At 38.0% G+C, this 14,543-nt stretch overlaps 1 protein-coding gene across 3 annotated transcripts in view; it reads left to right on the plus strand.

The window, feature by feature from the left end:
- LOC143034599 (lactosylceramide 1,3-N-acetyl-beta-D-glucosaminyltransferase-like) overlaps window positions 1–14,209 on the plus strand; it is a 38,500-nt gene extending 24,291 nt beyond the window's left edge. For 2 of the 3 annotated variants that reach the window (XM_076200896.1, XM_076200897.1), the window contains exons 2-4: window positions 388–494; window positions 9,559–9,645; window positions 12,038–14,209. In XM_076200896.1, the coding sequence (XP_076057011.1) occupies window positions 388–494; window positions 9,559–9,645; window positions 12,038–12,847 (1,004 nt within the window). In that variant the 3' untranslated portion in view covers window positions 12,848–14,209. The remainder of the gene's footprint in view (window positions 1–387; window positions 495–9,558; window positions 9,646–12,037) is intronic. The other variant, XM_076200899.1, reaches the window with a different exon arrangement.
- The last annotated feature ends 334 nt before the right edge of the window (window positions 14,210–14,543 follow it).

Below are 14,543 nucleotides of genomic sequence, written 5' to 3' on the forward strand. Positions count from 1 at the left end.
AATCTTACTTCTATTGTAGTTCGCTACTTAATGTCTAGGCTTCGTATATATTTCGTAGATTATTTTAATAATTAGTCAGACAATAACGTTGTAGTTGTTTTAATTTTTAGAATCTAATATTTTAATCTCGTTATCTATTTTATCCCATGGCACGAATGGTCTAACGACCCTGTGCCGGGCTTTTGCCCACTCTAATTAATCAATCAATCAATCCTTACTTGTGCCTTTGTAAATTGGTACTACATTAGCCCATTTTCTAATCCTGTGGCAATATTTCTTCTTTTAATGAGCATACAATGAGACTGAATATTGTCTGCTATTGTGTGTGTGTATGGATGATTTGGATAGAGATTAGATCAGGTACTTACAATTTTCTTTATTTTGCAGTGTTGTTCCTGGTTCTTGTGGTACTTACTTGGTATTCCAAACATTTCATCACTATAGTGAGAGAAGATGACTCAGAACTTCATGCGTTCTTATCTCAAAATCAAGAGGTGAGTTGATTGTGGTATGTGAGTAAATGTTTACACAACTTTTGCTCCCTGTCCTGCTGTAGGGCTGTAAGACATGGGCATTGAATGCTGACTTGAAGAGACATATTTGATGTCTTTGATAGCAGATGTCTTCTGAGAATTGTGGGGTATCACTGGAATGACTTTGTATCAAATCAGAGAGTATGCCATGGGATAGTCTAGGCTAGTTACCAGCATAATTTGTGAATGTCATCAAGCTATATGGGAATGTAGCATGTTTCCCTGATGTTGATCCCATTTTTAGAGTTGTCTCTTGTGGAGGAAATGAAGGTGATACCCACAGAAGTCATGACTGGGGCAAGTTGATTGAACCTGTTGAAAGTTGTTTTCGAATAAGGAGGGTGACTGCACAGGAGTTTGATAGGAGAAACTATGGGACTGGTGCCAGTGTGTGAGTAAGGCAATGCACTCCCTGGCTTGTGCTCACAATTGGTGATGATGAGTCCAATACTAAAATCCATTGCCCTCTCCTTTCTCATAGCTTTTAAGGCTGTTGCCAGTTACCTGAAGGCCACAGGTCTTCTGCAAAAGAGACCAGGGGCAGTGGATAGATTGACTGATCCTCATAGCCAGGGCTGGAAATTATACTGTACCATAGGTACTAAATCATGGACACATCTACATATGATAATAATAATGTTATTGGTGCATAAAATTCCAATGACATGAAAACTTTAATTTTCACAGCAGCCAGTAATGGTCCCTTGTCTTACTCGTAATCTTTTATAGGAGGAAATTTTGGGCTTATTTTGTATGGGTCTATTTTCACTGTTCAACAAGAGGAAGAGGAAGGGAGCAGTCATTGGTTGTCACTTTTTCTCTTATGAAAAAGTGGAGGGAATATAATGTATATATAAATCTTGAGCTCGGTTAAAAAACTGGATGCTATTCCCTCAGAGCTGCACTTTTAAGTGGATTTGAGCATATTAATATAATCGAAAGATGGATTGCAAGTAGATGGCTCATCCATTTTACAGGATAACCCATGGGAGTTACCCATCATTGGTTCCCACAGTTGCATTTCTTCAGAAACACATGTGGTGACATTACATACCTTTGTTACAAACCTATAACCACCTTAAGTCTACAAGTCCTTTCCTTGTATATTTTTACAGCTACAAAAATAAATGACAGACAAGCTTCTCAGTTAGCAGAGAATGCAGAGTATTCCAGATCAATCAATCCATTGTCTCTGGTCTCCCTTGCAGGAACTATGGCCTTCAGGTAACCGGCAACAGCCTCCAGATGGGATCACAAGTCACTTGGGGAAGATATATTGTTGTCTGGGGAATGTTAGTGTGGTGTATTTTAGTATGAAGTTCTGTTCCCTCTGTGTGATGGTTGCACCTGAGGCAGTTTGAATCTGTGGCTAGGCCTATTCTGTGTTGGTGCTGCTTCAGTGCTGGGTGGTGTCCTGAGTGCAGGTGTGTCAGTGTGATTGTTTTTTTTTTTTTTTTTGGGGGGGGGAGAGTTTAAATCTGGGGGTTGTTGGAGTATTGAGTTTGGTGGTCTGCCTCGGAGGGCTTGTTAAGTAATCTGAATGTGTATGTATTTACCTAGTTGTATTATATGGGAAGGGGAGCTATGCTCATAGTGACCCATCTTTGTGTCTCGCAACATCTAGTTTGTTCTTAAATTCTTGTATGGTGTTTGCACACGCTATTGTTTCATCCAGACATCTGCCATTCTATGTGGAAAACTTTTTTTTTTCAGATCTCTTCTATAACTATCCCTTTTGAGTTTCTTTTCATGTCCCCTTGTTTTTCTTTTATCTCACTTTAATAAGTCTTCTCTGTCAAGGACTTCCTTGCCATTCATGATTCTGTAAATGGTCAATAGATCTCCTCTTTCTCTTCTTTGTTCCAGGGTTGGTAGTGTGTTTGTGTGAATGTTTTGTGTGGTATAGGAGGTAGATAGCATTAAAGTCACACTATCCAAACACAAAGAAAACTGTCTACACTATCACAGACATATATATCCAACCATCAACCCCAGAAGATTTCATCTTATAACTCCAACCACTCAACACAATAACATACCACATACTGAAAGGTGATCTGAGGGCTTAACACACAGACAGTAGATCGTTCTCCTCATGTTTTTTTCCTTAGTGTCATCTTTTAGTGTCTTCTCTTTTTCTAATTCTCAATACTTATTTCTCTTTTTATCCTAACAAGAAGATATGGATATGAAGAGAAAGGAGTATTGAGGAATTAGACAAAGAGAAGACACTAAAAGATGAAGCTAAGGAAAAACTTGCAAAGAGAACGGAGACTGAAAGCAAGGAATTCTATTGGAGAGTAATTGACATGAGACTGAGAAAATGATACATCAGAATAGTGAACCAAAGACAGAAAAAAAGATGGAGAAAGGAAAAGAAATAAAAGTGGCCTATACTAACATCAACAGATTAATTTCAGGACTGAATGAACTTAATGATTACCTGTTAGAAGAAAAACCAGACATACGGTAATGGGAATTGTGGAGACTAAATTAAGGGGTGCAATACCACCCATCAATGTTGGACAAGGACTATACAATTGCTGGATTAAAAATAAGAGACAAGAAACAGAGAGGAGGAATCATGTTCCTGGCCACGAAAAACTTGAATGTGACAAAAATTGTGGAGGGCAAGGGTAATGTAGAAATTATCATAATAAAAGTCGAAGACAAGGACATGAAAAGTAGAAAGTTTGTGGTGACTTATGTGCCCCCAAAAACAAATGCTTGGAAAGAGAACGAGCATATGAAAATGCTAGAAGATCCAAGGCATTCAATAAATGAGATACTAATGGGCATAGGTAATCTGGTAATTATGGGGGACTTTAACTGCAGAGAAATTTGTTGGGAGGACATGACAGTGAAAGGCAGAGAAGACTTGTGGGGTAGTATATTACTGGACATGACCATGGAATATACAATGACAGTGGGTCAGTGAAAACATCAGGTGCAGAAATAATGAGGAGCTGTCGAGACTAGATTTAATATTTACAACAGAACCTGAAATTGTGGATAAAATCCAATATAAGACACCAATTGGAAAGAGTGACCATATACTTATTGAGACTGAACTAGAGGAAGAAATAAACATGGAGAGAAATGAAAAGCATAGGAAGAGAAGATTGATGTACACCAAAACAGACTTTGGAAAACTAAAGAAATTCCTTTAGAATGCAAATTGGGAACAATTTTACATGGAAGATACAAAAGTGGAAGAGAAACGGGATATCTTGATGGAAAATTACAATGAAGGGGTGAATAGGCATGTACTAAGACAGAAGCAAGAGAGAGTGTACATTAAATGCTGGTTCAACAGAAGATGCAGTGAGGCAAAAGACAGAAGGGACAGAGCTTGGAAAAGATGGAGAAAAGACAAAAACCTGGAAAATGGCAAGTATATATAAACTATAGAAATGAGTATGTAAAAGTGCAAAGAGAGGAAAAAAGGAACTATGAAAAAGGCAATAGAGCTAAATGCAAAGAGCAACCCAAGCTATTCTATTGATACATGAACGGTAAACTTAAAAAATAAACAGGAAATGGTGAGACTACGGCAAGGAAATATATGGCAAGGAAATATAGAATACACAGAAGATTTAGAAATGGCTGAAGTCATGATTAATTACTTCATCTGTTTTCACCAGAGAGAAGGCACAATATTGGGACGAAGGAAATATAGAATACACAGAAGATTTAGAAATGGCTGAAGTCATGATTAATTACTTCGTCTGTTTTCACTAGAGAGAAGGCACAATATTGGGACGAAGGAAATGAAGTGCGATCCCCCACCCCCCATGAGCGAGATAATAACACAAAAAGAAATAATGGAACACCTATACACAAAAAGAAATAATGGAACACCTATACACAAAAAGAAATAATGGAACACCTATACACAAAAAGAAATAATGGAACACCTATCAAACCTTGATGTCAGGAAATTGCATGGCCCGGACAGAAATGCAAATTGGATTCTAAAAGAATGCAAAGAAGAACTAATGGACAAAATACATAACATAATAAGTTGCTCACTTAAAGAAGGAAAAATGCTAATATTGTACCAATATATAAAGGAGGAAACAAGGAAGAACCAACTAACTATAGACCGGTCTCACTAACAAGCACTATAGCCAAAATTTTTGAGAAAATTATCAAGAACAGATGGATATAACACCTGGAAGAAAATGATATAATAAACCCAAGACAATTTGGGTTCAAACAAGGAAGATCATGTACCACAAACTTAATATGTTTCTACTCAAGACTAATAGACATAGTGCAAGAAAGGAATGGATGGGCTGATTGTGCCTTCCTGGACTTACAAAAAGCTTTCGACAAGGTACCACACAAAAAGTTATTAAAAAAACTGGAACATAGGAGGGATACAAGGGAACCTACTAAAGTGGATAGAGGACTTCCTGATTGCTAGAAAGATAAGATTAGTACTCAGAGAAAAATATTCAGGTTGGAAAGAGGTGATCAATGGAGTTCCGCAAGGATCTGTACTGGCTCCAATAATGGTTGCTATTTATGTGAATGACATGGATGATGATGTGCAATGTTACATGAGGATCTTTGCAGACGATGCTAAATTGTTAAGGAATATCAGGACAATATAAAATTGGAACTAAGGAGGTAAAGAAGATTTGGGTGTAATTATGACAAACAGATAAACAAAATTGTCGGAGAATCCTATAACTTGCTAAGATCAATAAAAGTGGCATTTACATATTTGGATGAAGAAATGATTAAAAATATATTAGTCACACTGATAAGACCTTAACTAGAATATGTGGTGACATTGTGGTCACCCAGTACCAAAAAGAATATAAAGAAAATAGAAAGAATCCAGAGAGCAGCCACAAAAATGGCCCCTGCACTTGCAAACTTATCATATGAAGAGAGACTGGCTAAACTGGAGTTACCAACTGGAGTAAAGAAGAGAGAAGTGACCTACTGACCATCTACAGAATCATAAAGGGCATAGAAATACTCGAAAGAGAGGACTTGTTAAACTGGGACAAGAAAAACACAAGAAGACATGGAAATAAAATAAAAAAACAGTTATAGAAGAGATCTGAAGAAAAACAGTTTTCCACATAGAATGGTGGATACTTGGAATAAACTGGATGAGAAAATAGTCTGTGCAAAAACCATTCATGAATTTAAGAACAAACTAGACACTGAGATACAAAGGTGGGACACCACGAGCGTAGCTCCCCTTCCCGTAAAATACAAGTAGGTAAAGCGGACACAAATTTTTTGAACAACTCTCCAACCTAAATATAATCAACTCCAGCAACAACTACACTAGACAACCTCTCTAACACTATCAACAACTAATATCCCTAAGCATAACAATGTTCACCTTCCCTACAAACTCAAACTAAATGGTACAGATAAATTGTGTGGAGCTGGGTAAATAGAAATAGGATAGGTTACATTGGCATATATTGGCACCTGTGCCATGGCACTGGTGTTGTACTGCTGTAGCATAAAAATGATGCACGGGCACTTTTGCGTCCTGATTACTGCCCTAGCACTCTGTTCATACATACTTAATTGTAAGTACAAGAAATATTGTAATTAGATTCATGTATTAAATTAAGTGAGTACACTCCAAGCTTTACTTATCCGGTGAGGTAAAAATTGATCATAAGAGGCTAAGTGTTACTCTAGGACTTTGATTGCAGGAACTACTCGAATCACAGCTTATGATTTGATGTACCAACTCAAATACAAGGCCTAGCACATGACAGAAACCATTAAAGAGCTATCATCTGATCAATTCCCCCCCCCCCCCAAAAAAAAAAAAAGAATTACCATAGAACTTAATCTCACAGTTTTTAAGCCAGGTTATAACAGATTTGGCAGTGTGGCAGGGGGCACTATCCTGTTGGAACCCGCTTGCACCTGTTAATTCAAAGCACTCCAGATATTCATTTAGCAGCTCATAATAAATGTACTAATTGATTTTAATGTTGGTTGGCAACACAACAAGCCTCCCCAAGCCCCGCCTTAGAAAGAACCCCATACCATTAATGAACTGGGGTGTTTCATGGTTCCACAAAGGTAGTGTGGGTCAAGGGGGTCACTGTCACGCTTCTGATACACATTAGCACCCCTCCCCTCAGTCACTGTGAACATTGCTTCATCAGACCAAAGCATGTCCAGCCAGTCAGCATCATCCCATTGAAAATATTTTAGAGCATAAATGACCCTACCAACCTTTTGCAGATGGGTGAGAATCTGTTTCTTGATGGGACGGTGTCTTGTGTAACCAAGCTCATGAACACGTTGGCTAACAGTTTACAAACACTTCACTGAACAGACCACTATTATTTTCCTTAATTTTATTGGCTGAAATGTGAGGACTCTTCTCTAGGTCTCTCTTAACAATGTTATCAAGATGCCTAGAGGTCTTATGAGGCCTACCAGACTGCTCTTTCTGGGTTGGTATGGAATCACACTCTCCCTCCCCCCACCTAGCAACGTAATGCCTTGCAACACAATCACTTATTTTAAGTTGGTTGACTATTTCCTTAGTTTGCTTACTGGCCTTCTTGAGAGCGATAATCTGGGCAGTAGTTTCAGATAACTGCCTTGCTTTCCCCATAATAAGGCCACAAACACTCCCAAACTAAAAAAAAAAAGTCATGAAATGGCATAAGTCAGGAGAACGCAGCAACAAAATTCTCTTGCTACAGTGGCTAAGCTGACACTGAGCACATCCGTGCAGGGTGAGCGGGAAATTGGAGGGATGCAGTGATGTCATGCAGCCAGCCTAAACTTGGCTAGATTAAATCACCCTCATCTATGCCATTCTTTTATAGACACAAGTTTAATCCACCCCCACTCACCCGGCCTAAACTTTTGTCGAGCACTGTACATTCTACCTCCACCTCCACTCTTCCCATTCCCATCACATTCACACCCAAGATGTAAACCTATCCACTTCCTCCAGTCTCCCTTAATACTCACAGTCTGCTACCACTCTCCCCTTCTTTCACACACCTTCCCAAACTGTTACCGACTTCCTCAATCCCTCCTCTGATCCTGCTACAAGCTCAGTAGAGCAAAAGATAACCACTGAATCTACACATGTTGAGTACATTGATAATCATAAGGACAAAGTAAAAATAAAATAAAATAAAATAGTAGGCAAAACCATAACAAGCTAGATATTTAGTTGTGTGTTCAGATGCCAGGGTAGCCAGCATGCAATAGTTATTCTGAAATCAAAATTATTCATAGTGAAAATTGCCATATCAGTTTAAAACTGTGGCCTTAAGAATTAACTAAATGTCATGCCATAGCATGAATATGATAGGATGTTTTATAAAATGCCCAATGAATATTGTAATTCCCTCCTTGTATATGTATTATGTATCTTATATTGAAATGCATGATTATTGTACTGAGAAAATTATATCTCTGTATAATTTGTCATAGTGATTGTGATGTTCAAGTATAAATGATGCAATGTAGATACACAGAGGTGCGGGAGCAGATTGAAGCAAAATATCTGGGAGAACATCCCCAATGTTCAAGACTTACATAAGTGTTTGTGTAAATGAAGCCCAGCGCACCACATAACTGCAGTAGTGACATTTATAAAAGAGGATGTAAAGAATGTGCTTGGTGAAGATATCTTACCATGAGAAGAGACATACATGATTCTCTCCTTCCCATATGACATTGTGGTGCTGATCTGAATGGCACCCTTTTTTCCAGATTTTTTTTCATGACAACATGTCTTTTCTCCAGCCCCTAGACTGAATAGAAACAACTGTATACTTTTCAAGACTTTACAACTATGTATTGGTCTCTTCTTCAGCCCATTGACTGACTAGAGGCAACCCTTTCCTCTTAAAGACTTCATGACAACATGTTGGTCCTTTCTCCAGCCCCTCAGCTGACTAGAGACAACTGCCTCAATTTCAAGACTACACAATGATGTGATGGCCCTTTCTCCAGCCCCTCGGCTAACTAGAGACAATTGTCTCCTCTGCAATACTTCACAACAATGTGGATGTCCTTCTTCAGCCCTGGCTGACTAGGGTCTTCCAATTATCATTCAAGAAAACAAGAGGCTAGTGTAGAATTATCATCTCTCATGCCTTGTAGGTAAATTGATTTCTTTATATGTAACTTGTAATATGCAATAACATTATATGATTATACGAAAGAATTGGGAATTTTGTATATAGCTGAAGTACATACATATACCAAGAGCTTTCTCCACCTTACAAGGGAGGTAGCCAAAGTCAAAAGGCATATTTCCACTCCCACCCATTTTGTCCCTACCCACTCCACTCCCATTCAGCACCCCTCCCTCATTTCTTGGTTTCTCCTAGATGACTGCTCATCTCTGCATATCCCCCACTGCCCTGGGTCAGAAGCAATACAGCAAGACACAGCACATTCACAGCAAGACCACTTCATTTAATTGGCAACCCCCCTTTCCATCTCCTCATGCGCCTACCATCTGTACCGAACCTTGCACTGCATATGACCTTGTTTGTTACTGTATATCAAACTAATGGTTGGTAGGTCTCACTAGGGTTGATGTGGCTGAAAGTCAGTGTAATGGAAGTTCAGTATAGGAAGGGTTTACTGTATATGTATTTACCCAGAGGTGGGCAAGTGTATTCCTGCATTCTTATGTACATATGCACCACCTTTTTAGGAATGCAAGCATGCAGGAATGCAAAGTTTTTCAAAAGAACACAAAAGGAATGCACTGCCCAAATTTTTAAAGTGTTCCTGTGTTCTGAGTGTTACAAAATATTTTTTTTCAAAATGTTACAAATGTCATTGGAAACAACAAAGACATCATTCACTACACGGCAACATTCTGTCATTTACGTCCAGGCGGGAAGGTTTCCCATTGGTTAGCAGCAAAGACGACCAAAGACTAACAGACGTTTTGTGCGCCATTACAGCAGTATGTACAGATCACTCGATGTGTGAACCCATCTATACCTGTCTAACTAACAAACTTTGTAATTTTTCTCATTTGGAGGAATTGATGAAGATGGTGGATGCTGAGGAGAGGCAGGAAGAAGTGGACCAGTTCCACTTGCTCCTCTCCACTGCCACAGTGCCAGAGGTGAGGCAGTGGGAGGAGGTGGAAGAGATGGTCGACCCTGGACCAGTGGAAGAGAGTGATGGTGAACGTCCCCCTCAGCCATGACCTCTTCCCCACCCACTACAGGGATACCTGGCTGGATCTCTTTAAAAAATACAATACTCCTCTTCCTAGCTCAGCTGCTGTGGAGAGGCTGTTTAGCTCAGTGGGAGACATTATTTGGGCAAAAAGGTCCAGCCTGAGCAACATTAACATTGAACAGCTAGTGTTTGTGAAGGGCAACCTGCACTTCCTTGGGTACAAAGAGGTGCAGGAGCAGGACAAGGAGGGGGAGAAGGAAGTGGAGTAGGAGAAGCAGTGATATTAATTCTTTAAAAACTTAAAAAAAAAAATTGTAACTTGTCTAGTTGTCTAGTCTGAAATATACATATATTTTAATGTATGAAGCTCTGATGTATTATTACCTTGTATTTTCGTTTATTTTTGATTTGCACAGTGTTTTTGAGGAACCCATTCCCCCCCCCCCAATTTTTAGAGGAATGCACTACTTTTTTTGAAGGACATTTTAAAAGTTTGGGAGTGCTAATGCAGGAACATGCCAAGCAAAAGTATTTGAGGAACACTATTCCAGGAATGCACCAACTATGGCTGGAGAAATGCAGGCATGCTAACACACTACTCGGAATCAAGGAATGTGCCCAGCTCTGTATTTACCTAATTGTAGTATACAGGAAAGGAACAATGTTCATTGGGTCCTGTCACCTATTCCCTATTTTTTTTTTTTTATTATTATTATTTTTTTCAATTATACCTAGCCTCAAATTCATGTACAATTTCAACTTAATATATATCCTTGATTTCCAGTTATCATATTTAGATTTGAACTCGTGTATTGTTTAAGCTTGGGTTATCACTTCTTAAGCTATTCCAATTATTTATGTATCTATATGGAAAACTATTTCTTCACATCCTTTCAACATGTGGTCTTTCTTAATTTGCTCCCATGTATGTATTTACCTAGTTGTAATATACGGGATGGGAGCTATGCTCGTGGTGACCCATCTTTGTATCTCTCTGCATCAAGTTTTATCTTAAAATCTTGTATAGTGTTTGCACATACTGTTTTGTTGTCTAATTTGTTCCATGTATTAATCGCTCTGTGTGGGAAACTGTTCCTTTTCAAGTTTTTTCTATAACTATCTTTTTTCAGTTTTTTTCCGTGTCCTCTCGTTTTACCGTTGTCCCACACTAACAGGTCGTTCCTGTCTAAAACTTCCATTCCTTTCATTATTCTGTAGATAGTCAGCAAATCTCCTCTTTCTCTTCTTTGTTCCAGAGTTGGTAGGTTCAGTTTGGATAGTTTTTGCTCATATGTTAGTTTGGCGAGTCAGTGCTAGTTTGGTTGTCACTCTTTGTAATCTTTTTAGTTTCTTAATATTCTTTTTGGTACTGGGTATCCAGTGGTGCTGCGTAATCAAGTTTTGGTCTTATTAGTGTAGTTAGTATTTTCTTTATCATTTCTTCATCCATATAAGTAAATGCCACTTTGATTGACCTCAATAAATTGTAGGTTTCTCCGAATATTTTATTTATATGCTCATCAGGTTTCATGTCCTTTCCAATCATCACTCCAAGATCTTTTTTAGAGTTTGCTTTTTTTATTTTTTCTTCTCCAATTCTGTAATCTTTTAATATTCTGTTTTTACTCTTTCCAAATTCCATTATACTGCATTTCTTTATATTACATTTCACTTCCCACTTTTGAGTCCAATTCCATATCGTGTCCAGATCTTGTTGCAATGAGTTGCAGTCCATCATCAGCAAAAAAATTCATATGTGTATTTACCTAGTTGTATTTATCTAGCTGTATTTTACGGGAAGGGGAGCTGTGCTCATGGTGTCCCGTCTTCATATCTCATTTTATCTAAACTATTTTTAAATTCATGTATTGTTTTTGCACACACCACTTTCTCATCTAACTTGTTCCAACTGTCTATTACTCTGTGAGGAAAGCTGTTCTTTTTCACATCTCTTCTATAGCTGTCTTTCGTGATTTTCTTTCCGTGCCCTCATGTATTTCTATCATCCCATTTTATCAGATTCTCTCTATCAATAATTTCTATGCCTTTTATGATTCTGTAAATAGCTATCAAATCTCCTCTCTCTCTTCTTTGCTCTAGTGTCTGTAGTTCAAGTTTTGCTAGTCTCTCTTCATATGATAGTTTTGAGAGTGTTGGTGCCAATTTTGTAATTGCTCTTTGTATTCTTTCAAGTTTTGTTATACATTTTTTTTGTACTTGGTGACCACAACGTTGCAGCATAAATTGTATGTGTATGTGTATATATATGTATATATATATGTTGTTATTAACACTATTGCTTTAAATTCTGAAAATTTGTTTTATCTTTGCAGGAAAGCTTTACCCCAGCTCAGAATTCCAGCTACTTAATCGAGGAACCTGATTTCTGCAAACGTCGTCAAGAGATGCGCATCATTGCTTATGTGCATTCCAGCATTAGTCATGTCCAGAAGCGTCAAGAGACACGAAAGACGTGGGGCAACCCAATGTTTTACCCCTTTGGGAAGATGAGCATTGTCTTTTTTGTAGGCAAGGCCAAAAATGAGAGTGAGACCAAAATTGTTGAAGAAGAAAGCAAACAGTTTCGTGACATCATTCAGGGTGACTTTGAAGATGAATACTCATCATTGACCTATAAGGCAATGTCAGCACTAACATGGATCAATCGTCATTGCTCTAATGTGATGTGGACCCTTCATGCAGATGATGACATACTCATCAATCATTATCAGTTTTGGAAATTTCTCGCCAGTTTGAAAATAACAGATTTAGAGGATCAAATTATCTGTCATGTATTTGGTATGAGCCCAGTGCTACGGGAGGGCAGATACCAGGTGCCATTTAAACAGTACCCATTCTCCAAATACCCAGACTATTGCTCAGGGTTTGCTTGGCTTACACTAACTAAGTCTGTATCTCGTCTTCTCCAAGAAAGTCGTAATGTACCTTTCCTGTGGGTAGATGATGCATGGCTCACAGGTGTGGTGGCAAGGGAGGCTGGCCTCAAGGTCTCAAAGGCTTACAATAATTTGTTTGAGATGAAACTCACTGATTCTTCACAGTTACAGAAAGAACGAATCTTTTATCATGTGGAAAGTGGAAATAGGTTAGCATACTGGGAACAGTTACTGAAGCTCTCCTAATATTTATCATGAGCAGCATGGTGGATTTTATTTTCAAATTTGTTGTAACGTTTGTGTTGTGACAGCAAAGAGTAACACGTCCAAGAATATTATTTTATTTATATTTTGTTATAAATGACTAAGTTCTGAAGATTTACATTAATTTATTGTCAGGATATACATACTGTACATATACCAAAGGCTTTTTCCCACTTACAAGGGAGGTAGCCAAAAAACAAATGCATTAAATCAACTCCCATCCATTTCATCCACATATACTCCATTCCCTTCCCTCCCTCGTATCTTGGCTCCTCCTGGATAATGGGTCATCCCTGCATCTCACCCACTGCCCTGGGTCAGAAGCAGTGTTGCTTCATTAAATCGGCAACCTCCCCTCTCTGTCCCCTCATACAGAAATGGAGAAGACAGGAAGAAATCCCTTCGGGCTGCTTTATTTTTCACACATACTCCCCCCCTCCTCATCCCCCACCCACTCACCCTCATGCAACACATCATCATCCATACATATTGTATATACAATAGAGGATTGTACAGATTGTCATCATATGTACTCACTGTAATTACCCATGGTGTTTCAGGTCAGCTATTCTTTTATGTTGTATAAAGGTCCATAACCCATCAATGTGGCTATAGTATTTGCAAACTAGTGGTACATTGATATTATACATCATGAGATCTGCACTGTATTATATTCTGGCCTGAAGTACTTGCCATGTACAATGTAGAAGTTCCTTTGTCTTCATATTTTGTTAAGTAGAAAGTGTTCATTTGATTACCCTCAAACTTTTAAAGTTCTAAACCTTTTTTTTTCTCCATAATATTGCTTCCCTTTTTCCTATAAGCAACCAAATAGGCAGTCCTTTATTGGTCTTAAATAATTTGTCCATAAGAATTTGTGGGCATTTGCTGCAAGAGCTGTTTTCAGTTTTTACAAACAGCAGTAAAGAACCATGTAGTTGTAACATGATGTCTCCTTTTTATCTACTTCATAAGTATTATTATTATTATTAATTTATTTATCAATATTATTATCATTATTATTATTAATAATAATTAATAATTATTGATTATTATTATTATCATTATCATTATTATTATTATTTTTTTACAATCCATCTCCAAGACTATCATTGGCACCTTTATGGTTTAAGTTGATACTCCTACACAAATGTTTCCATGTTTCATTCTTTGTACCACAAGAAGAGAAGGTTGTATGAAGGAGTAATTGTACTCATGACATTGTATGGAACAGAGCTGCTTTGATTCAGTTTTATGTTGCAAAAATCCTGCCTATCGAGAGGCTAGGATGGTGCCTCTTATAGAGGACTTTGTAGCTCGGAATCTAATGAACCATGCCTTTAATTCAACTTTTAATTCACCTTGACCTTCATCATAAATAGTAACACTCTAACCTACTCAGCCAGCAAGCAGCTTTAGAACTAAGACTTAGAATATAAGGAAGGCATATGAGAAAATTCTGAATGTTTGAGGTAAAGTATTTGAGAAATATGATAAGTGTTACAGGAATGGATACAGAAATAAATGTGGAGGTAAGACAGAACAGGGGTAGGAAGGGAACTGTCAGATAGAGTAGATCAGAAAATATGGAAGTGTTTTGGGCATATAGAAAAAATGAGCATGGAAAGACTGGAGAAAAATGGAAAATGAGAGGGATGGATGAGATGAAGGGGGCTTT

Source organism: Oratosquilla oratoria, chromosome 17, assembly GCF_046742065.1.
Source record: "Oratosquilla oratoria isolate Oo_2021 chromosome 17, ASM4674206v1, whole genome shotgun sequence".
NCBI classification, from domain to species: Eukaryota; Metazoa; Arthropoda; class Malacostraca; order Stomatopoda; family Squillidae; genus Oratosquilla; species Oratosquilla oratoria.